The sequence below is a fragment of the Nycticebus coucang genome, chromosome 5 (genome assembly GCF_027406575.1).
Source record: "Nycticebus coucang isolate mNycCou1 chromosome 5, mNycCou1.pri, whole genome shotgun sequence".
Taxonomy (NCBI): Eukaryota; Metazoa; Chordata; class Mammalia; order Primates; family Lorisidae; genus Nycticebus; species Nycticebus coucang.
The window spans coordinates 52,524,926-52,548,862 of NC_069784.1; the positions used below are offsets into that span (position 1 = coordinate 52,524,926).

The following is a 23,937-nucleotide window of genomic DNA, read 5'->3' on the forward strand; positions in this document are numbered from 1 at the left end:
TTCTGAAGCGGTTGTACAAATTTACACATTTTCTAACAGTATTTAAGAGTTGGGTGGTACCTGTGGCTCAAGGAGTAGGGCACTGGCCCCATATACAGGGGGTGGCAGGGTCAAGCCCGGCTCTAGCCAAAACTGCAAAAAAGAGAGTTTGCACTGCACCACATCCTGGCAAGGACTCTATATTAAGGTGTTAAGAACCAATAGGATGGTTTATTTAAAATGCATATTCTGGCCGGGCACAATGGTTCATACCTATAATCCTAGCACTCTGGGAAGCCAAGAAGGGTAGATCACCTGACCTCACGGGTTCAAGACCAGCCTGAGCAAGAGTGAGACCCCATCTCTAAAAACAGCCAGGTGTTGTGGTGGGCTCCTGTAGTCCCAGCTACTTGGGAAGCTGAGACAAGAGAATCGCTTGAGCCCAAGAATTTGAGGTTGCTGTCAGCTGTGAATCCATAGCACTCTACCGAGGGTGACAAAGTAAAACGCTGTCTCAAATAAAATAAAATAAAATGAAAAATAAAGTGCATATTCTTTGACTCTATGCCAAAAACTACATTTAATAGATCTGTGTGGGTCTGAAAAATTCTCTTTAGTATTTCTTTTAGGACAGGTCTATTAATAATGAACCTTCTCAGCTATTGTTTTATCTGAGCCAATTCTGGTTTATCTGGGTAAATCTCGATTTCTCCTTCTTCCTGGACATTTTGCCAGATTTACAATTCCTGATTTGCAAGGGATTTCAGCACTGTAAAATATGCCATCCCACTGCATTCTAACCTCCATGGCTTCTGCTGAGAAATCAGCAAAAAGTAATCTTATTTAAGATCCCTTACATGTTACAAGTTGCTTCTCGCATGCGGCTTTCAAGATTCTCTCTTTATCTCTGGCCTTTAACAATTTAATTAAATATGTCTTGGCATGGATCTCCTTGAGTTTGCCTTCTTGGGAATTAGCAGAGTTTCTTGACTGTATAGATTCATATCTTTTATTGAATTTGGAATGGTTTTGGCAATTACATCTTCATACATGTTTTCTGCACCTTTCTCCCTCTCCTTTCCATGATGCATATACATTAGTGGTTCACTGATTCTTCTGTATCTGCTGTTGAACTCCTCTAGTGAATTTTTAATTTCAATTATTGCAATTTCTGTTCCAAAATGCTATCCCTTTATTGATATTCTCTATTTGTTGAGATATAATTCTCCTGGATTCCTTCAGTTCCTTGCCTATGGTATACTTTAGTTTTTTAAGATAACTGATTTACGGGAGGCTGAGGCAAGAGAATCGCATAAGCCCAAGAGTTAGAGGTTGCTGTGAGCCGTGTGACGCCATGGCACTCTGCCGAGGGCGGTACAGTGAGACTCTGTCTCTATTAAAAAAAAAAAAAAAAGATAACTGATTTAAAGTTTTGTCTAATAAGTCTAATATCTGTGCTTCCTCAGGGATAGTTTTCATTAAATTTTTTCTATGAATGAGGCATACTTTCTTTGCTTGCTTCATAATTTTTTGTTGGAAACTGAACATTTTTGAATGTTTTTTAAAAAGAAAGAAAAGGGAAAAAGAGGAAAGAAAAAAAATGTCCCATGTGATGGTCCTTTGAGGAAATCCCAAGTCAGGTAGAAACAGATGAATATAATACAATCCTTTATGAAAATAGTCTACTCTCTCTTAAATCAGGTACCTACACAGAACACAGGCTGCCATCTTCTAGACCAGTGGTTCTCAACCTTCCTAATGCCACAACCCTTTAATACAGTTCCTGTGGGTCGCGACCCACAGGTTGAGAACCGCTGCTCAGAAAGGTGAGGCTAGGGTAAATTAAAACACTACGAAGATCTCCTATCTTGTTTCAATGCCCTTTCTCCTCGCTGTCTGCCTGGTTGCTGCAAACATTTGACTATTTTTCTAGAGTTCTGATAAACTTGATTCTGACAGTTTTGCCAGGTTTTTTGGTGATTCAGCAGAAGGATGGCCCATGAAGTTACTACTCTGCCATTTTTGCTTTCACCCTTTCATTGTAGCTTTAATTTGCCTTCCCCGATACTAATGACGCTAAATATTTTTTGTGTATTTATCAGCTTCTCATATTTCTTTTCTTTCATATCCTGTCTTCTTTCATGTCTTTTGCCAACTTTTCTAGTGAACTTTCTAATTGCCTTTTTAAAAAAACTATGTTTTTAACCAGGCGCAGTGGCTCACACCTGTAATCTTAGCAGTCTGGAAGGCCAAGGCAGGAGGATGGCTTGAGCTCAGGAGTACCAGACTAGCCTGAATGAGAGGGAGACCCCATCTCTACTAAAAAAATAGAAAAACTAGCCAGGCATGGTAAAGCACACCTTTAGTCCCAGAGATTGATTAAGCCCAAGAGACTGCAGTTGCTGTGAGCTGAGATGCCACAAAACTCTTCCCAGGGTGACAGAGTAAGACTCTTGTCTCAAAAAAAAAAAAAAAAAAAAATTATGTTTTAATAGTTAACTGCAGGTAATAAAAATGCAACTGAGTTTTGTAAATTGACCTTAAAGATACAGAAAATTTGAACTCTTAGTAATTCTAACAATTTATGTATACAGAAAACCCAAAAGCATATACAGTAACATCACCTGAGAAAAATAAAGACTTTTGTTTCCTTCCCAATCCTTATCTTTTCATTTCTTCTTATCTAATTTTGTTAGCTAGAATCTTCAGTACAATACCAAAAGGAAACAAGGAATTCAGGTATCCCTCTCTTGAGCTTGATTTTAAAGAGAATATACCAAGCATTTTATCATTAAATATTATGTTTTGCACTAGGATTTTGGTAAATACTCTTCACCAGATAAAACAAGTTTCCTTCTAGTCCTAGTTGACTAAGAACATTTGCCATGAATGAATATTGACTTTTGCCAAATACTTTTCCTGCATCTATTGAAATGATCGTGGTTTTCACTTTTAATCTATAATACTACATTAAAAGATTTTTTAATAACCTAACCTTGAATTTTTGGAATGAACATACTTTGGCTTCTCATATATTATTGGATTCTATGTCTATTGCTTTGGGTCAATTTCTGCACCTATGTTCGTAAGTAAACTAGCACACAATTTTCCTTTTTTTTTTAATTAAATCATAGCTATGTACATTAATGCAATCGTGGGGTAAAATGTGCTGATTTTATATACAATTTGAAATATTTTCATCAAACTGGTTAACATAGCCTTCATGGCATTTTCTTAGTTATTGTGTAAGGGTATTCGTATTCTACATTTAGTAAATTTCACATGTACCCTTTTAAGATGCACTGTAGGTGTGGTCCCACCGATTGCCCTCACAAGATTTTCCTTATGTAATATCCTTATCTGGTGTTGATAACAGGTTATACTAATCACATAAAATACATTGGGGAGGGTTCCTTTTCTTACATATAAAAAATTCTGTAACACAGAAATAGACTTGGCATAAGCATTTTAAATTTTGCAAGATAATTCCAAACCTCCCTTTAAGTCTATGTAGTAGTCTTCCCTTATCCAAAGGAGATACATTCTAAGACCCTCAGTGAATACCTGAAACCGTGGATAGTACTGAACCTTACATATACTGTTTTTTCCTATACATACATACCCATGATAAAGTTTAATTTATAAATTAGGCACCGTAAGAGATTAACAACAATAGCTAATAATAAAATAGAGCAACTATAACAATATACTACAATGAAAGTTATGTGGATATTGTCTCACTCTCTCTCAAAATACGTTTTCAGACCACAGTTGACTGCAAACAATTGAAATCACAGATAAGAGAGCACTACAGTACCAATTTATACTTCTATCAGAGTATAAGAGCTTATGTTCTCTCATACTCAGGTCAATATTTTCTACAAGTTTTAAAAATTCAAATAGCCATCTGAACAGCAAAAAATACGTGCAATAGGGTGGTGCCTGTGGCTCAGTGAGTAGGACACTGGCCCCATATACTGAGGGTGGTGGATTCGAACATGGCCCCAGCCAAATTGCAACAAAAAACCCCCCAAATAGCCGGGTGTTGTGGCCGGCGCCTGTAGTCCCAGCCACTCAGGAGGCTGAGGCAAGAGAATCACCTAAGCCCAAGAGCTGTAGGTTGCTGTGAGCTGTAATGCCACAGCACGCTACCGAGGGCGACAAAGTGAGACTCTGTCTCTAAAAAAAAAAATAAATAAATATGAGCAATAAAAAGATTAATAAGATTTCTCTACATTTACTGGTGATGTAAAGCACCTTTGCATTTTAACTGCTATTTGTTCTTTTTATCATATCTGTCTTATTTCCCTTTTCTTTCTAGTAACAGTATGTACAAAATATCTTTTATCATATCTGTCTTATTTCCCTTTTCTTTCTAGTAACAGTATCTACAGTATCACTAGTTTCTAGTCTGAAAAGTGTCTAGAATGCAAGGTTTTTCTTGACCTGAAATTCTCAAGTAAATGTAACACTTAAAAACTCAAAATGCGGCTTGGCGCCCATAGCACAGTGGTTACGGCACCAGACACAAACCCCGCATGTGGCGGGTTGGAACCTGGAATGGGCCAGCTAAACTGCAACAAAAAAATAGCCAGGTGTTGTGGCGGGCGCCAGTAGTCCCAGCTACCTGGGAAGCTAAGGCAAGAGAATCGTTTAAGCCAAGCGTTTGAGGTTGCTTGTGAGCTGTTTGTTATGCTATGGCACTCTACCAAGGGCAACATAGTGAGACTCTATCTCAAAAACAAAAAAACTCAAAATGCCCATAGCTCAATGATTAGGGCACCAGCCACATGCACTGGGGCTGGCAGGTTCAAGGCCTGCTAAAACAACAATGACAACAACAACAAAATAGCCGGGTGTTGTGGCGGGCGCCTGTAGTCCCAGCTACTTGGAAGGCTGAAGCAAGAGAATCCCTTGAGCAAGAGTTTGAGGTTGCTCTCAGCTGTGACACCATAGCACTCTACCGAGGGCGACATATGAAGCTCTGTCTCAACAAAATAAATAAATAACTCAAAACTGTATTTGCCTTCAGTAAGTGAAAAAGTAGGAACAGACTCTTCCATGTTCTCAATCATCTAAGTACTATATAAAGTTCCATAACATCTGCTCACAGAAAACTCTTTAGGTAACAATTATTTGTATTATAATATAAAAATTAAATATTTTAAAATTTGACCTAGAAGAAAAATCAAACAGCAAGCTCATATCAATTATTTGTTTTGATAATTACATATTTTAGATGACTTTAAATTGTTATTTATATACCTTTTAACATATAAGAACTCTAAAGGCCAACCTCAAAAGTAGCTTTACCACGAGGATGAGGCATTTTGCTATTTTTATGGGAGGTGAAAATTAATGCAAACTAATAGTAACCATCAATGCCTTTGTGGCCTATTTTCATCTCCCGAAAATAGTGTACTCTATCCATAGAACACAGGAAAAAAGAGCACACCTCACAAATTTATACTAAATCACCACTAAGGATAAGAATAGCTTCAGGTCATTTGTCTCTGAGCAGACTTAGATAAGCACAGAGAAAAAAATTAGCTCATACATCAAAAATTGGGTATTCAGGACATAGCTTACATAAGTAAAAACTAACACAGAACAGTATTATAAGTTTTGGTGAACATCCAAAAGAATCACAGAGGCAGTTTGTTTATTTGACAAATTTTGTCTTCAAAAACTGAAAAAGCTACTCTGAACAGAAGTAAAAGACAACATTTCTGCTAATATTTGGGCTAACCTATTTACATATTTCAATATAAAAAGAGAATGGACACTGGGCGGTGCCTGTGGCTCAGTGGGTAAGGCACCGGCCCCATATACCAAGGGTGGTGGGTTCAAACCCAGCCCCAGCCAAACTGCAACAAAAAAATAGCCAGGCGTTGTGGCGGGCACCTGAGGTCCCAGCTACTCAGGAGGCTGAGGCAAGAGAATCACCTAAGCCTAAGGATTTGGAGATTGCTGTGAGCTGTGACACCACAGCACTCTACCAAGGGTTAATAAGTGAGACTCTGTCTCAAAAAAAAAGGACAATATTTTCAATTTAGCAGCATTTGCTCTGTGCTAACCATAATCACATCAGTATCTCTTCTAATATTATCATCTATTTCTCAAAAAGTTTAAAACAGTTACTATTTGAGCCAGTGGTTCCACTTAGTTATATAACCAAGAAAACTGAAAACATATGTTCACACAAAAACTTAACCAACAGCCAAAAAGTATGTTCAAATGTTCAAGTGATAAATGGATACACAAAATGTGGTATATCCTTATAATAAATACCTGTATTATATTATGCAGCATAAAAAGGAATGAACTACTGATATATGCTACCACAGGTATAAACCTTTAAAACAATATGCTAAGTGGAAAAGAGCGTCAGTCACCAAAGATCACACAGTGTATAATTCCATTCATGTCAAATGTCCTATACAGGCAAATTCATAGGTACAGAAAATAGATTGCTGGTTATCTTTGGCCAGAAGAATTGTGGAAAAATAAGTTAGTAACTATCTAATGGATATGGGGCTTCTTTTGAAGATTATGAAAAAGTTCTAGAATCAACAGTAATGGTTGAGTCTGAATACACTAAAACTATTGAATTGTACACTCTAAAAGGGTAAATTACATGATATATGAATTATACTCAAAAAATATTATGGTCTATAAATATTTTTTATAGAGTCAACTGAGGGTAAATAATTATAAAATTATTAACCTTAGAAACACAATTTCAGGCTGGGGGTGGTGGCTCACACCTATAATCCTAGCATTCTGGGGGGGCCATGGTGGGTAGACTGCCTCAGCTCAGGAGTTTGAGACCAGCCTTAGCAAGAGGGAAACCATGAGGCCAGGCACGGTGGCTCACACCTGTAATCCTAGCACTCTGGGAGGCCAAGGCAGGTGGATCGCTTGAGCTTACGAGTTTCAGACAAGCCTGAGCAAGAGCAAGACCCCATCTCCAGATGGGGGGTGGGTGCCTGTAGTCCCAGCTACTCAGGAGGCTAAGGCGGACGAATCACTTGAACCGAAGAGTGGCACTCTACCAAGGGTGACAAAGTAAAACTCTGTCTCAAAAAAAAAAAAAAAAGATGAGACCCTGTCTCTACCAAAAATATAAAAACTAGCCGACCATGGTAGTGCATGCCTATAATCCCAGCTATTCGGGAGACTGAGGCAAAAGGACCTCCTGAGCCCTGATCGTTGGAGGTTGCTGTGAGCTATGATGCCACAGCACTCTATGCAGGGCGACAGCGTACAAATCTGTCTCAAAAAAAAAAAAAAGAAAAAGAAAAGAAAGAGAAAAGAAATGCAATTTCAAAAAGTTCACAGGCAATTTTATAAAAATCTTAAGTCAAAACAAGGAACATACTCATCAAACCCAAATGTTTCCGAGTGCCTCTATGTAACTCTTCCCTCCTATCTCTCCCTAACCCCAAGTAACCATTAATCTCTCCAGGGTTTGTAGCTTACAGAATTTTCTATTTTCTAGAATTTTATGTGATAAGAATCTTATTATATGTATTATGTGTTCAGCTCCTTTTACTCAGCTTAATTATATTCAGAATCATCCGTATTTTTCCATGGATCAATGATCTATGCCTTTTTTTTTCTTCTGCAGTTTTTGGCCGGGGCTGGGTTTGAACCCGCCACCTCAGGCACATGGGGCTGGTGCCCTACTCCTTTGAGCCATAGGCGCCACCAGATCTATGCCTTTTTATTGCTAAATGGTATTTCACAGTATGCATTAACACCACAATTTCTTTATCCATTCACTTGCTGATGGACACTTGGATTGATTCCAGTTTTTGACCACTACAAATAAAGTTACTACAGCATGAACATTTGTGTATATAAGAACACGTATGGATATATTCTACATTCTCTCATAGGAGTGAAATGGCTGGATCATATAGATGTAATTTTATCTTATTATCTTATTAAAACAATTTAACAAGGAAGAGTGGAGAAAGGGAAGGAGGGAGGGAGTGGGGTCTTGGTGTGTGACACACCTTTTGGGGACAAGACACAATTGTAAGAGGGACTTTACCTAACAAATGCAATCAGTGTAACCTAGTTTCTTGTACCCTCAATGAATCCCCAACAATTAAACAAAAAAAAATTAACCTTTTTTTCCTAGTGGCTGTACCATTTTTAAATTCCAGTTTTAGTTACTCTACAGCCTCACCAACATTTAGTGTGGTCAGTCTTAAATTTTAACCATTCCAAAAGATACACAATGATATTTTATTATGGTTTTAATTTGCATTTCCCAAATGACTAATAGTGTTGAGCACCTGTTTGCATACTTATTTGCCATCTGTACATCTCTTCTTGTTTGGTGAAGTAGATTGTTTGAATCTTTTGCTGTTTTTTTTAGAATTAGGCAATTTTCTTATTATTCTATTCTTTTTTTTTTTTTTTTGTAGAGACAGAGTCTCACTGTACCACCCTCGGGTAGAGTGCTGTGGCGTCACACAGCTCACAGCAACCTCCAACTCTTGGGCTTACGCGATTCTCTTGCCTCAGCCTCCCGAGCAGCTGGGACTACAGGCGCCCGCCACAACGCCCGGCTATTTTTCTGTTGCAGTTTGGCCGAGGCTGGGTCCAAACCCGCCACCTTCGGCATATGGGGCTGGCGCCCTACTCACTGAGCCACAGGCGCCGCCCTCTTATTATTCTATTCTAAGAGCTATTTATATAACCTAAATACAAGTCCTTTATCAGATAAGTAATTGGCAAGTATTTTCTCCTAGTCTGTGACTCATCCTGTTCATTCTCAAGAAGTACAGCATAAGTTTTTAATTTATCAATTTTTTTATGGTTCCTGCCTTTGCAGTCATATTACTCCCAGATGTCTGCTAATCATAGGCAATTATTAAATCTAAAGGTTAAGAGGAAAGAATCAGATTTCTCATTTCCATTTCTGACCTCTTCATTCATTCCTCATTATTCTTCCCTGACAGAGCAATGACCCATCTGATTAGTGAGAGACAAGAGCCTAATCTCTACCAATGAACATATCTCTGATACATGCAGTTCATGTATTAGGAAGCTGCACAAATGCAAAAGAAGTGGTTCTGAGTATTTTATATATTCTAGACTCAGAGACGGAGGGAAGAATTATGGTCAATGATCAACCATCACATATCATTAGACATGTCTAACACAGGACAGTTGTGTAATAAATATAGTATAAACATGAAAGAATATGAAGCTACAAAGTATATAATTCTTATGCCTATGGGGAGATAAGAAAAAGTGTATGACATAAAACTAAACAAATTTTTAAAAGCAGAAATTTAATATGGCATACTCTGATAATAACTGGGAACAGTTATTAGGCATATATATGACAAGCAGGAAGTATTATGCCAAGAAAATAAAGCTATAACAAAGTAATACAAATATGGGAGATTTTCTTTTTTTTTGGCGTTTTCTTTTACTTTTTGTTTTATATTCTTTTTTCCTCTTTTTTTAATTTTTCAAATCTTTTGTTGTTGTTGTTTGTTTGTTTTCTTGGGGGTTTAATTTTATTTTTTAAACCTTAACAACTGCTAACCAATAATGAGGTCAGGGGCTGACTCCACCTCCAATTTGTTTTTGCATGTTCTCTTGTCTTGCTCAGAAAAGCTCTGGGGGTCAGTCCCTGAGACCACCTCTCCAATTGGTTAGCAACTGTTTTAAGGTTAGTACTAAGTATAATCTTTCAGTATCTATGCCTCAGGAAAAAATCTGAAAGGAAATGCATGGAGAAAGGATGCTCTTACAATAGTGAAACTTAAGGTATTTTTAAACTTTTTTACTGCCATTTCAATGCTGCTTATGCAATAAAAACAAAATTCATTTAAATAAATATAAATCCGACTCCTTAGAGCACCCTGCCTTTTTTGTGCGTGCCTGGGAGCTTTTTCCAGGAAGCTATCTATTTTATTTTCTGCAAATCCAAGGCAGCAGCCACAACCACTCTGAAGTGATGCATCAGGGTAAGCTGAGACTCTTAAGATCAGATGTTTCAATGGTACCAGGTTATGGTCAGAAGCTTTCAAGTAATCAATGAAATCCTCTGGTAGCTTTGAGCTCACTTCCCCAGGTTATCATCAGGAACCTGAGTGAAGCGACATATTCTCTCTAAAAGTGCTAGCAACATTTTTAGATTCACTTCTCTACTGACCCTCACACATTACTCAAACATTGCTCCCATTTAACTGGCAACTCTCCCCGAACCCCAACCACTCTGTTTCCCAAGCCCAGCCCCACTTTAAATAAATAAATAAATGCTGGCTTTATCCAAAATTTTCTTGGAGTAAGCCTCTTCTAATATATCCAGCATTTTAAAAATTCAGTAACTATTAGTAAATCCGAATTGTAGAAAACGCCTCCTTGCACAAGCAGCTCTGGTTGAAGAAAAAGAGCAAAACTGAACATGAACCTTTTCTGAAATGACCAACTAAAATAGGGAAAAGAAAAATAACTCTAAATTCTATATAGGGAAAAGGAAAATAACTCTTTCTATATATAATTTTATTTCTAAGTTTTTACTTCAGGGACATGGGCATAAAACCTTATAGATTAATAATACTGTTTTGAGATAATTTTTTTTCACATCTTTGCTTATCTAAATTACCTGCTCTTCAAGGTTCCATTGCAAGTTTTACCTTCCACTTGTCCAAGTACTAAGTAAGCCCAATCCTATTTAGCTTCAAAGATCAGATGACTCAAGCACATGAAGGATGGTTTGGCTGTAGACAAGTTTTACCTTCTCGATGAAATCTTAATAATGGCTAACATTAAGCATTCACTATGTGGTGGGCATATTAGGTCTACACACTCACCATGTATTTTTTGTGTGTGTGTAAGACAGAATCTCACTTTGCTGCCCTTAGCAGAGTGCCATTGCATCACAGCTCACAGCAATCTCAAACTCTTGGGTTCAAGAGATTCTCTTGCCTCAACCTCCCAAGTACCTGGGACTACAGGTGCCCAGAACAATGCCCAGCTTTTTTTTTTTTTTCTTTAGAGATGAGGTCTCACTCTGGCTCAGGCTGGTCTCAAACTCCTGAGGTCAGACAATCCACCCACCTCAACCTCCCAGAGTGCTAGGATTACAGGTGTGAGCTACCTACCATGTATTAACTCATTTAATTCTCACAATATTCCTATGAGGTAAATATTATTATGTTCCTCAATTTATACCAGGGAAATAGCCACTGAGAGATTCTAAGTAATTCTGTCCAGGTTATACCACCAGTAAGTGGAAGACCCAGGATTTGAGCTCAGGCATCTGGTTATAGAGGCTGTGTTCTTCATCACTATGTTATATGATTTCTTTTCCTCTTTTTTTTTTTTTTTTTGAGACAGAGTCTCAAGCTGTCGCCCTGGGTAGAGTGCTGTGGCAACACAGCTTCACAGCAACCTCAAACTCTTGGGCTTAAGTGATTCTCTTGACTCAGCCTCCCAAGTAGCTGGGACTACAGGCACCCGCCACAACACCCAACTACTTTTTGGTTGTAGTTGTCATTATTGTTTGGCAAGCCCAGGCTGTATTCAAACCCACCAACTCCAGTGTATATGACTGGTGCCCTCGCCGCTGAGCTACAGGTGCCGAGCCATGATCTCTTTTCCTAATGACTACTTGTTACATATATCCCACAATAACCTTATTATACTTTCTGTACATTCTTTCTTGTTAATTGTTTCATGTGTTTGTACTTGGTCCTTAACTAAATTTAAAAGTTCCTTACAGGCAATGAAACACTCAGTATACACTTCTTAGCTATTTTTTTTCAATCCCTGGCAACTTCCATAGCGTTATAAAGACATCTTTTTTTTCCAATTTTAAAACGCAAAACATCACTTAAAAAAAGAAAAAATTTAAATATTGTGGCATGATAATGAGGTAATTCTACAGAGATTAAAAAAAAAAGGCATAATCATGTTCTAGCTACAAACCCTGTTGCTACTAAAGAACACCAAGTCACATGCTATGGATCGGGCCCAATGTAAGACCCACCCAAATAGAACTAACCTCCCCCCCAAAAAAAGAACCATCCCACCCATGAAGAAATGAGTGCATGAATGTCCCACCCAGGAAAGAGTGAATGTGCCAATCCCTACCCCTCCATCCCCTTTAAAGTCCCATCCACCTTAACCCACGTGCTGACTCCTTTCTCTGACTAAGCCCACTCACACCTAGGTGAAAATAAAGGCTATGTTGCCCACACAGAACCTGGACTCTGATTCCCTTTCGTTCACATTTCAGAATAATTTTATTTTCAGTCTTTGACCTCTCATTTTGGTGCCAAGAACGCAGGGCGGGGAGAAGCCCCCTTGCGGGGCCAAGATACACCCCATCGGACCCAACTATACGGACTTTTGTTCCAAAGAGACATAGGGAAACAGGGGATTCCTCCGACCTCTGCCCAAAATTCATCCATTTAATAGTGAGGTGAACATTTGTCTAGAACCCCTTTCTGAGCTTTTTTAAACTTTTCTTCCCTTTCCCCACTCTCAGCCAAAAAATTCCAGTGGTCCATGCCTCTTAAATCAGGTACCAGTCACGGACTAACCCTGGCGAGTGCCTAATGTATAGGGACAACCTCCCATGGGACTTGGCCACTCTTCTCCAGTTGGTCAAAGGTCACATGTGGAGGCCTGGTAACCTCCCTGACCCCAGCCTCAGCCACCTCTTCCCTCCTCCTCCTCACAAGTTCTCTTTACATCCTTGCTTTAACCTAATTCTTTTTTTATCTCTGGTTTCCTATATGGGAACTGCTCAGTCAGTCATAGATTTCCCCTTCTTCACCTTTAAGCTGCCTTCAATTCACCTAAAGTCTCTATGGCTCTAACCTGACCTTAAACCTAAACACCTCATCTTTTTCTATAATACTGCTTGGCCTATGTACAAACTAGACAATGGCTCACAATGGCCTGAAAATGGCACCTTTGACCTCTCAATCCTCACCTATCTCAAAAATTACTGTCAGAGATTAGGTAAATGGTCAGTGATTCCCTACATCCAGGCCTTCTTCCTCCTCTGAAACACTCCTTCTTTGTGTTTGTCTTGTGAACCCTCTCACATTTTCCTTGCACAGGCCAAACCAGCCCTTCCAACCCATCTGAATCTCCATCATCTTCTTTTGACTCGGCAGACAACCCACCCACTCTGTTCCTCCACAGCCCCCCCACCCACAAAATTCCACCCCATCCCTCCTCTCTCTACCACTCCCCACCCACCTTCTGTTGCACGTGGACAAAAAAAAGATGGCATGGGGGGGTGCGGGAAAGAAAAGATGGCATCTCTGGGTGGCAGGGAAGGAAACATGGGTGGGCCAGGGCAGGGAGGGAACTTGGTGAACCCAATTTCCCCACCTCATACTAGATCTGGCCTCACCTTTGGACCTCCACTTCAGGGCCACCACAACCTTTATATCCCCTCCAAGAGGTTGCAGTAACAGAAGGTATGGTCAGGGTTCATTTCATGTTCCCTTTTCTCTCTCAGACATGTCCCACATAAGTCAAGAAACTAGGTTCATTCTCCACAGATCCCACAAAATACTCCCAAGAATTCAGATATCTCAGCTTTGCACCCGTAGTACAGTGGTTACGGCACCGGCCACATACACCAAGGCTGGCGGGTTTGAACCTGGCCCGGGCCAGCTAAAACAATGACAAATGCAACATACAGCCAGGCGTTGTGGCGGGCACCTGTAGTCCCAGCTACTTGGGAGGCTGAGGCAAGAGAATCGCTTAAGTCCAAGAGTTTGAGGTTGCTGGTGAGCTGTGACACCACAGCACTCCGCCGAGCGATAAAGTTGAGACTTTGTCCCCCCTGCCCCCCAAAAAGAAAGAATTTAGATATGTCACCCAATTGTATGATCTAATCTGGCAGGATTTATATATTATCCTCACCTCCACCCTATGAACATACATTTTATCTCTCAGTCTGCCCTGATATCCAGGAAAAAAACTCCAAAAATCTCCCCAGGGTCCTCAGATACCCCATCCCCCAACCCCCCAGCAAGATTTCATTGACCTGGCCTTTAAGGTCTTTAATAACCAAGAAGAGGCCTCTAAAAAGCAACGCCTCTCAGAGCTCCAATTATTGGCTTCCACCATTAGACAAAACCTGGCTACTTCTCAAAACTCCTCTGGGCAGTCTGAAAAAGGAAAATCTCCCCTTGGACCATGTAGGGTTGCTACACTGGGAAAAGCAGTGCCCCAATCCAACTCTCCCCTGCAAGCCACACCTAGCCTACACAAGTCCTCACTGGAAGTCTGACTACTCAGGTCCTTCTGAGGATCTGCTGTGCAGCCACTCCCAGGACCTGGCTGAATTTTCCCGACCTCCTGGGCTAACTGCTGAAGAGTGACGATCCCCTGGATGATCACGAGAATTCAGTATTTTTCCTAGTGGAAGGTAAGCCAAATCTCTTTAATGATAAACACAAGAGCAACTTTTTCTACACTGCCATCTTTTAAAGGTCCTCTAAAACAAACAGAGATCTCAGTGCTGAGAAGTGACAGTAATTTACTGAGCGCTCATGCTACAACACCCTTGTAGTGCACGATTCCTCGCCTCCCTAGTTATTTCCTATTTTAGGGCCACTAATTATGATCTTTCACATTCTCAGTTTCAGACCAGTAATCCTCTGCCTCATATCCTGATTTATGGAGCAGGCAGTCTCCCAAAAACCTCGCTCTACATGGATATCAACCAGTTCAGACTGAAGACCCAAGAGTATTCCTGTAAACACCACTCCCTTCCCCCACCCATTTTCCTTACGGGTAGCCCAGGCTGCCCTTCAAACCCAGTAAGCCATCAAAGAGATACCACGCCCATCACCCCGCCTCCTTACAATAGACTAAAAAGACAGGGATGAAAGGGCCCAATGTAGGACCTGCCCAAATAGAACCACCCCACCCAGGAAGAAATAAGTGTATGAATGTCCCACCTAGGAAAGAGTGAATGTGCCAATCCCTACCCCTCTGACCCTTTAAATTCCCATCTACCTTAACCCATCAGCTGACTCCTTTCTCAGACTCAGCTGTCTCACACCCAGGTGGAAATAAAGGCCACACTGCCCACACAGAACCTGGACTCTGATTTCCTTTCGTTCACATTTCGGAATAATCTTTTATTTTTGGTCTTTGACCTCTCAACTATGACTCAGCAAAATTACTTTAACACCAGAAGGCCAACTCATGCCATCAGTGTCAGATTTAACATTACTAAAATTAGGAAACTGACTGCATATATTTATTTTTCTTCTTATTCAAAGCATCTCTTCCTGGTGAGTCATACCTGTGAAACTGATGGACCAATCTATTTCCATTACCTAAAAGAGAACACTTACGGAAAATCAGATGAAATTTCTTCTGCAAATGCATATTCAGTAAGGGACAAACTGTGTTATCAGGAATAGCACTTACAAGAGGAAAATATACTAAAATCATAAAAGCTTCCAGGGCTGGCAGGCAGAATAAATTTTGAACAGTGTCTTCGATCCATCAAAATAAGAAAATAAAAGTGGTAGTTCAAAGACATGATCTGTCTGAAATCACACTCTAATCAACCCATCTACCAAGGCAGTTCAGAGTAAACCAAAAAATTTAATACTGGATATTAGAAAGTACCACAGATCATAATCTACTACCAAGGCAGTTCAGAGTAAACCAAAAAATTTAATACTGGATATTAGAAAGTACCACAGATCATAATCAAAAGAAAATACTGATAAATGTTTTTATCAAAATATTGATAAATGTTTGGGTAATAGTTTCAGAACTATTACCCAAACATTTATCAAATTTCATGAATTCAACAACATGAAAATCTGGAGGGCTGCAGGTCTTGAGATGATTCTCAGAGAATAAATGAGACAAACTTAGGTTTTATGGGCTTCTTATTAAATATCACTTTTCAAGTATACTGCTAATACAGTTTCAATTTACACACAAAATAAACAAAAAAAATTTTGCTGCCCCCCTCGGGGGGGTCCCATCTTAGGTTCTGAAAAGTAAGTAAATACCTTACCCTTAATCTATACCAAACTACTAGGTTGACTAGCAGTAAACTCTAGAAACTGGACTTCCATGCAATGTTGAAGATTACACCTCATTGTGACCTCAGTAACAGGTCCTCCTGGACTGCTTTTTACCTGGCTGCCATGCCACTAAAACAGTGTCTGTAACACTATTATTCCCGAAAACAGCATAGGCTTTTCATTCTCACACCACATACACAGTAACAAAACAGAAAACAGAATTAAGAACACCACTAGGTTTAACTGCTGGAGGCTATTACTTTCTCCTGATCAAGGGTTTATGAATAGTAACATGTTCAAGCCCCAACTACTAAAAACACAAATCTTTTCCAATGGCTACTCTAGCCCACATTTCTCTTACACAATTCAGATAAACTCTAATGTTTTGCTGCAGTGGGATGTGTATATCCACATATGTCATGATTTTAACACCCACCCACTACCTAAAGAATCTCTACAGGAAAACTTACCTCTGCAAAATGTGTTGATGTACTATTGTCTATCCGGCTGCTGCCACTACCACCTAAAAAACTAAAAAGAAAAAGGAATAAGTGGTGATTCTATTCCTAGGAACAGGCTCCCTTCTCAGAAGCTAAATATAGAATAGCATCATGAGAACAAAGTCCAACAAGGAAAAATAACTCATCCCAACAGAATACCGATAAAGGAAATTATAAAGAACTGGTATATGGATTAATCTATAAAAAATAATGGAAAGCACAAAAATCAAGTAGTTTCCAAGTGAATCGAGGCTAGCTCAAGTGAAAAATTGGGGAGAAGGGCCACCATAGAAAGGAAAGAAGGACCCACACCAGCAATGCAATTCAAATTTGACCTAGCAAAAGAAGAAAAATAAACATTTATCCTCGAAGAGGCTAAAAAGACGTTTCACTAAGAAAACATTCAGCTACCAGATGAACACAATACTTGAGGCTACAATAATTAATACTTCTTGAGAATATTAAATGAAGTATGTAAAGGGCCTGGTACTGTATCTAGCACATTATAAAAACATTTAGTAAATATTTTTTCTTCTGGGCGGCACCTGTGGCTCAGGGGGTGGGGCAGTGGCCCCATATACCGAGGATGGCGGGTTCAAACCTGGCCCTGGCCAAACTGCAACAAAAAAATATCCAGGCGTTATGGCGGGCACCTGTAGTCCCAGCTACTCAGGAGGCTGAGGCAAGAGAATCGCCTAAGCCCAGGAGTTGGAGGCTGCTGTGAGCTGTGTGATGCCACGGCACTCTACCGAGGGCAATAAAGTGAGACTCTGTCTCTACAAAAAAAAAAAAAAAAATTTCTTCTTCTGATTGTTTACCCTATTCTTTGATTACCCTACCCACTCTTTAGAACGCATCTCAAATGCTGTCCTTCATTAAATCTTTTCTTAACAACCAAATGAGACTCCTCCACACTCCTCTGCATTCTGATTTTTATTCTAAATTCTACCTTATATTATAAATATCTAGGATTTGTCTCACCCATTTCAACCCTGTCCCCTCATTTTATAAATATAAATTCAAAGGGCAAAGTCTGCATATTATCAATGTTTCCAATACATGCAGTGTTTATTATGTGTCAGATATTATACAGCCCACTCACCCCTTAAAAAACCCTGCAACGACACAACCTATGTTGATAACACAAAAATAAAAGTTGCTGAATTATTATCACACGTGTAAATGATAAAATAACTACTATTCCCAAACCTAGAGAGTGGGGAGAATATTAAATCTCACTGTTCCCACGGAATTTGTAAAGAAAGGAAGTGGACGTACACTTTGGGGAAAGGGGGATGGGAAGGATCATAAGAACTGCTGGATAGTTTTACTTCAGAAGATACACATAAACACACAATCAAACATATACACATTCACCCCAATGATATGAAGTCCACAGACTACCACAAATAGTTTTCATTTTCAGAATTATAATACCAACAACGGCATGGTGCTAAGCTCATTGAAAAAATGAACACACCCTGGTTAGTCTGAAACCAAAAGTAAAAAAGCAAAGCTAATGCCATTCTTTGTGTAATCACTCTCAGGCATTATTCTCTGATTAAAGACCATGTAATACCCATTTTGTTTCAGAATTGAAACACATTAGTAAAACTCACTTCCCATGTGTAGCAGGCCCTGAGGTACCTGAATATCTATCCTAAATAAGTAACAAATTAACCAGGTGCACACCTGTAATCCTAGCAGCAGGAGATCACTTGAAGCCAGGAGTTTGAGACCAGTCTGAGCAACATAGCAAGATTCCATCTCTAAAAAAAAAAATTAAATAGCCAGGTGTGGTGGAACATGTCTGTATTCCCAGCTACTAGAGAAGCTGAGGCAGGAGGAAAGCGTGAGACTAGAAGTTTAAAGCCACAGTTAACTATCATCGTGCCACTGCACTCTAGCCTGGGCAACAAAGCAAGATCCTGTCCCATGCATGCATGCATTCATAAATAAATAAACAAAGTACCATATACAATAAAAAACAAAGTTGAGTGGCGGTTGTTTTCATTTTATTGCTCAAGCCTAGATAGGCTTCCAGGGATCTTCTTTCCTGACTTTACCATAATTTCAAGGATTAAAATATCCTTGGTTATGCCCACCAATTCATGAGTGGATTAAGAAAATGTTATATACACATATATATACCATGGAGTAATAGTCATCCATAAAAGGAATGAAATAATGAGTTCTGTAGCCACTTGGATGGAACTGAAGACAATTATCCTAAGTGAAATATCTCGGGAATGGAAAAAACAGCACCCATGTACTCTCTGATAACTGGTAGCTAATCAATGGGCCCATATGGGCACAAAGAGATATAAAGGTCATAGGAAATCAAGAAAGGGAGAGGAGGGAAAGCGGGGAGGAGTACCTATCCTATCAGGTACAATGAACACTATTCAGGTGGATGGGCACACTAAAAGCCCTGACTTAAGCATCATACATAAAATGTATTCATGTAACAAAAACATCTGTACTCCCTTAATATTTTGGAATTTTCAAAACAAACATAAGAAAATAAATAAATAATAAAATATCCTTGGTTACTGAAACCATTCTATTTTGGGGGTTCCACCCTCCCTGAAACTCTCTCAGCATGCCCTTTCTTAAAAATTTCCTCTGTATTTTACAGTAACAGAGCTTAAAATAAAAAAAAAAAAAAACTTTAAAAATTAATGTCTGGTGGTGGGCAGCACCTGTAGCTCAGTGGATGGCGGGTTCGAGGGCCCATATACCGAGGGTGGCGGGTTAGAACCCAACCCCAGCCAAACTGTAACAAAACATAGTCGGGCGTTGTGGTGGGCTCCTGTAGTCCCAGCTACTAGGGAGGCTGAGGCAAGAGAATCGCCTAAGCCCAGGAGTAGGAGTTTGCTTGAGCTGTGACACCATGGCACTCTACCAGAGGCAACCAAGTGAGACTCTGTCTCAAAAAAAAAGAAAAGAAAAGAAAAGAAAAAAAGAAAAATGGCTAGTGGCCAGGCACTGTGGCTCACACCTATAATCCTAGCACTATGCAAGGTGGAGGCGGGTGATTACTTGAGCTATTCAAGACCAGCTTGAGCAAAAGACCTTGTCTCTACTAAAAATAGAAAAAAACTGAGGCAAAAGGATCGCTTGAGCCCAAGAATTGGAGGTTGCTATGAGCTATGACTCCATGGCACTCTATGGGGGACACCAAAGTGAGACTCTATCTCAAAAAAATAAATAAAAATTAAAGATAAATTTTTAAAAAGTAATACAGCTAATTATAGAGAAGGGATAATAAAAACAAAACCACAAAGTTCTCAGAAATATTACAAAGCTTAAGAAAATACAATTACTGAGTATTCAAATCATCAAATGTCTATGAACTTTATAGAAAGGACTATCATGCTGTCTCTAATCGTCTAAGAAAAAGATCGCCTCACTCATTTAAAATATCTATCTCATTCAAAACACACAATCTTTGCATTTATGTAGTGGTTACTAGTAACACCTATACAAGAAAACCTTTGACCTACAAAAGCCTAAATAAAAAGAACTGTCAAGTAAGAACAAAATCTATAGAATTCATACTTCCCTGCTAAAGATTCATTCTGTAGGTAATCATTATCTTCACTTTTGTACTTTATACGAAAGAACTATCTGCCTAAAGAAACCAGTGTTGCTATTTAAAAAATTAGGAAAGTATCAAGGTGTAAGACTGAGGTTTAAAAATAAATAATTCATTAAAACTTAAAAAAAAAAAAACTTAGGTTGGGCTGGGCACAGTGGCTCACTCTAATAGTCCTAGTACTTTGGGAGGCTGAGGTGAGAGAATCATTTGAGGTCAGGAGTTCAAGAACAGCCTTAGCAACATTGGAAGATAGCCATCTCTACAAAAAATAGAAAATTTAGACAGGCACGGTGATACACACCTGCAGTTCCTGTCTATAGTCCCAGCTACTCAGGAAACTGAGGCAGAAGCATCACTTTAGCCCAGGATGTTGATGATGCAGTTAGCTGTGATGATGCCACTGCACTCTAGCACAGACAATGGAGCAACATCCTACTTCAAAAAAAATTAAATTAAGCCAGGCATTGTGGAGGGTGCCTGTAGTCCCAGCTACTCAGGAGGCTGAGGCAAGAGAAACACCTAAGCCCAAGACCTGGAGGTTGCTGTGAGCTGTGATGCCCCACAGCACTCTACTAAGGGTAACAAAGTGAGACTCTGTTTCTAAAAAAAAAAAAGTTAAATTAAATTAAATTAAAAAATTAAAACTTAGGATTGGGTGGCACCTGTGGCTCAAAGGAGTAGGGCGCCGGCCCCATATGCTGGAGGTGTAGGTTCAAACTCAGCCCCAGCCAAAAACTGCAAAAAAAAAAAAAAAAAAACACACAAACTAAAACTTGGGATTGAGCACAGTGGCTCACACCTATAATCCTAGCACTCTGGGAGGCCATGGTAGGAGGCACTGCTTGAGCTCAGGAGTTCAAGACCAGCCTGGGCAAGAGTGAGATACTGCCTCTACCAAAAATAGAAAAATTAGCTGGGCAGTGTAGTAGGTGCCTGTAGCTCCATCTACTCAGGAAGCTAAGGCAGGAGGATCACTTGACCCAGGAGTCTGAGGTTGCTATAAGCTAGGCTAAAGCCAGGGCACTCTACCGACGGTAACGAAGTAAAATTTTGTCTCAAAAAAATAAATAAAATAAAATAAATAAATAATTAAAACTTAGAAAAAATAAGCCCAGTAATTGCTCCCCCACAACAAATATATCCTTTATTTAGCACATGCAGAGCATAACTGCCGAACAAGTATTTGATGGAATTACAATAGACACAAATAAAAAGCCGTCCCAAGTTAACATGCCATCCACACAAAAGTGATATTTGCTGTCATGCTAACCTTAAAGATTTAGTGCTAGTATTGTGTCATTTAAAACCAAGATCACTGACATTTAAGTGTTTGCGCCAAACTCGATCCCATGCCACACACTGCTCCAAAAGCTCCAGCTCATTTACACATACAAGTATAATCACCAATCATTAGTAAAGTAAAACTAATAGTACATACTGTAAATGTGTAGGTTTTCCTGGTTGTGGAAGGGACCTTCAACTTTAGATTCTGCCAACAGCAACAGTAAAGGAATTATCTACTGCCATTAAAATCCCTAAAGTCACTCCAAGATTACAGATTCTTTTTAACCAGATGGTACTTCTTCAACCATCCAACCATAGTTTAACCAGATAATTGTGATAAGGAATAATTGTGCCATTGTGTTTAGCCAAAAAAGGCCATCCTATCAACACTATTTAATAATTAAGATTTTCGCCATAGCACTCTACCCGAGGGCGGTACAGTGAGACTCTGTCTCTACAAAAAAATAAATAAATAAATAATTAAGATTTTATAGTTTTATTCATACTAACCAGAAAGAACATATAAATATTATCACTTTCTGAAATATTTCCCCTTTTTATCAGCTTTATGCCTTTACTAAGACCTATAAAAACAATTTTCAAGTTTACAAACCCAAATATTAACATTACAATGGCAAGATAGTGTAAGTTTGACAGCAATAATCTTAATGAGAACAAAAGACCAGCCAGGCACAGAGGCTCACACCTATAATCCCAACATTCTGGGAAGCCAAGGCAGGAGGATTGCTTGAGCTCAGGAGTTCAAGACCAGCCTAAGCAAGAGTGACACCCTGTCTCTATAAGGAAAAGAAAGGAAAGAAAATAAAGGGAAGGGAGGGGAGAGGAGGGAGAAAAAGAATGAAACAGAGACTCAAGTCTTCCTCAAAGCAGAGTAACAACTCGGTTTCCCTGACCACAGCAGTCACTTTACCTTAACTAGAACCTCTGTCAGAAGTCATTCACTAGCCCCCAAAGAGGTAAAATGGCATTTTAAACTTCAGACAACAGAGTGGTCACTAAAAACCAACTAATTAACCTAGAAAACCCTCAGAATATAAATGAAAACTTAGCAGATTTACTCTTGAGATGAGCACAGAGGTATGGCACAGAGGCCATACACAATCAGAACCTTGGATCTCATCACACCCACTATCTTATCACTTTCCAAATCTTCCCTTTTTCTTTCCTATCTCTCTTCCATTCTTTGCCCCCTTTTGTGCATGTGCTCAGGCTTCTCCACCTCCTCTCTCTATCCCCTCTCCCTTTTTCCTCCCTTCCCTTCTCTCTCTTTCTCTCTTTGTCTGTTGGCAGACAGTAAGTTTTAAAACAAATTCTTTTCAATATATTTAGTCGATCTTGAAAGAAAAGTTTTTATAACATAATGTTCAATTGTACAATACCTGGAATCATCTGTCACTTCTTCAATAAAGCCTGATTCACATCTGGGACAAATATATTCCTACAAAACAAAGGAAATAAATAAAAAGTTTTCATAGAAAGCCAAGTGCCATACACAGTTTCAAAATACCATTTTACACAGCTGATGTTCTGATATGTTGTATGTACTTGCTCACTCCCAGAATGGTTTTCCTATATACTATGCCCTGGCAAATACAGACTTCCACAAGACATTTGCAGTATGGCTTCATAGCCACATAAGTGGTTTCCACTAAAAGCTGAAAGGAAGAGTGTAAAAGTTTTATTTTTCTTAATTTTTTAAATTTAGGTTGATTTATTTTTTAGCTGTAACGAATTCATCATCGAATTTTGTCTTCAAATCTAATGAAGAGGCTCCACTATTATATATCAAAGCAGTCAAATATTATAATACTTATGGGTGTAGAACTGCTATTTTTTTACTATGTACATAAAAGAAATACAAACTGAGTAACAACATAAATCAATCTACGGATTAGGAAATTTACAATGAAGCTTTATAATGTTTCTAATCCATTTCTTATTATCAACAGTTCCAAATAAAACTTAATATTCTCAGATATTCTACAGAAATGCAGATTCAAATAACCAAAATAATTTATTAAATCAGTTTCTATTTCCTTCAGTAATAAATCTTTCTTTTAAATAATAGCAAGCGTGGCCAGATGCAGTGGCACTCTGGGAGGCAGAGACAGGAAGATTGCTTGAGCTGAGGAATTCAAGACCAGCCTAAGCAAGAGCAAGACCCCCATCTCTACTAAAAAAAAAAAAAATTAGCTGGTCACTGTGGCAGGCACCTGTAGTCCTAGCTACTTGGGAAGCTGAGGCATGAGGATCACTTGAGCCCAAGAGTTAGAGGTTGCTGTGAGTTACAATGATGCCATGGCACTCATCCCTACCCCGCCCCAGCCCCTGACAGTGAGACTGTCTTAAAAAAAAAACAAGAAAAAAAAAAGGCTCGGTGCTTGTAGCTCAGCAGCTAGAGCACTAGCCACATACACGGGAGCTGGGGGATTCAAACCCACCTCTGGCAATACTAGTCCCTTAACTTTCTGCATACCAAGAGGATTCTAATCCTTTA

The 23,937-nt window shown here is 39.2% G+C and overlaps 1 protein-coding gene across 1 annotated transcript in view; it reads right to left on the minus strand.

Annotated features, from left to right (window-relative positions):
* The window catches only part of RNF115 (ring finger protein 115), a 78,493-nt gene that overhangs the window by 34,447 nt on the left and 20,109 nt on the right, over nucleotides 1-23,937 (minus strand). Inside the window, exons 2-3 of the mRNA XM_053592172.1 lie at nucleotides 22,820-22,878; nucleotides 16,505-16,565 (exon numbers count right to left, since the gene is read on the minus strand). Of these exons, the coding sequence (XP_053448147.1) occupies nucleotides 16,505-16,565; nucleotides 22,820-22,878 (120 nt within the window). The remainder of the gene's footprint in view (nucleotides 1-16,504; nucleotides 16,566-22,819; nucleotides 22,879-23,937) is intronic.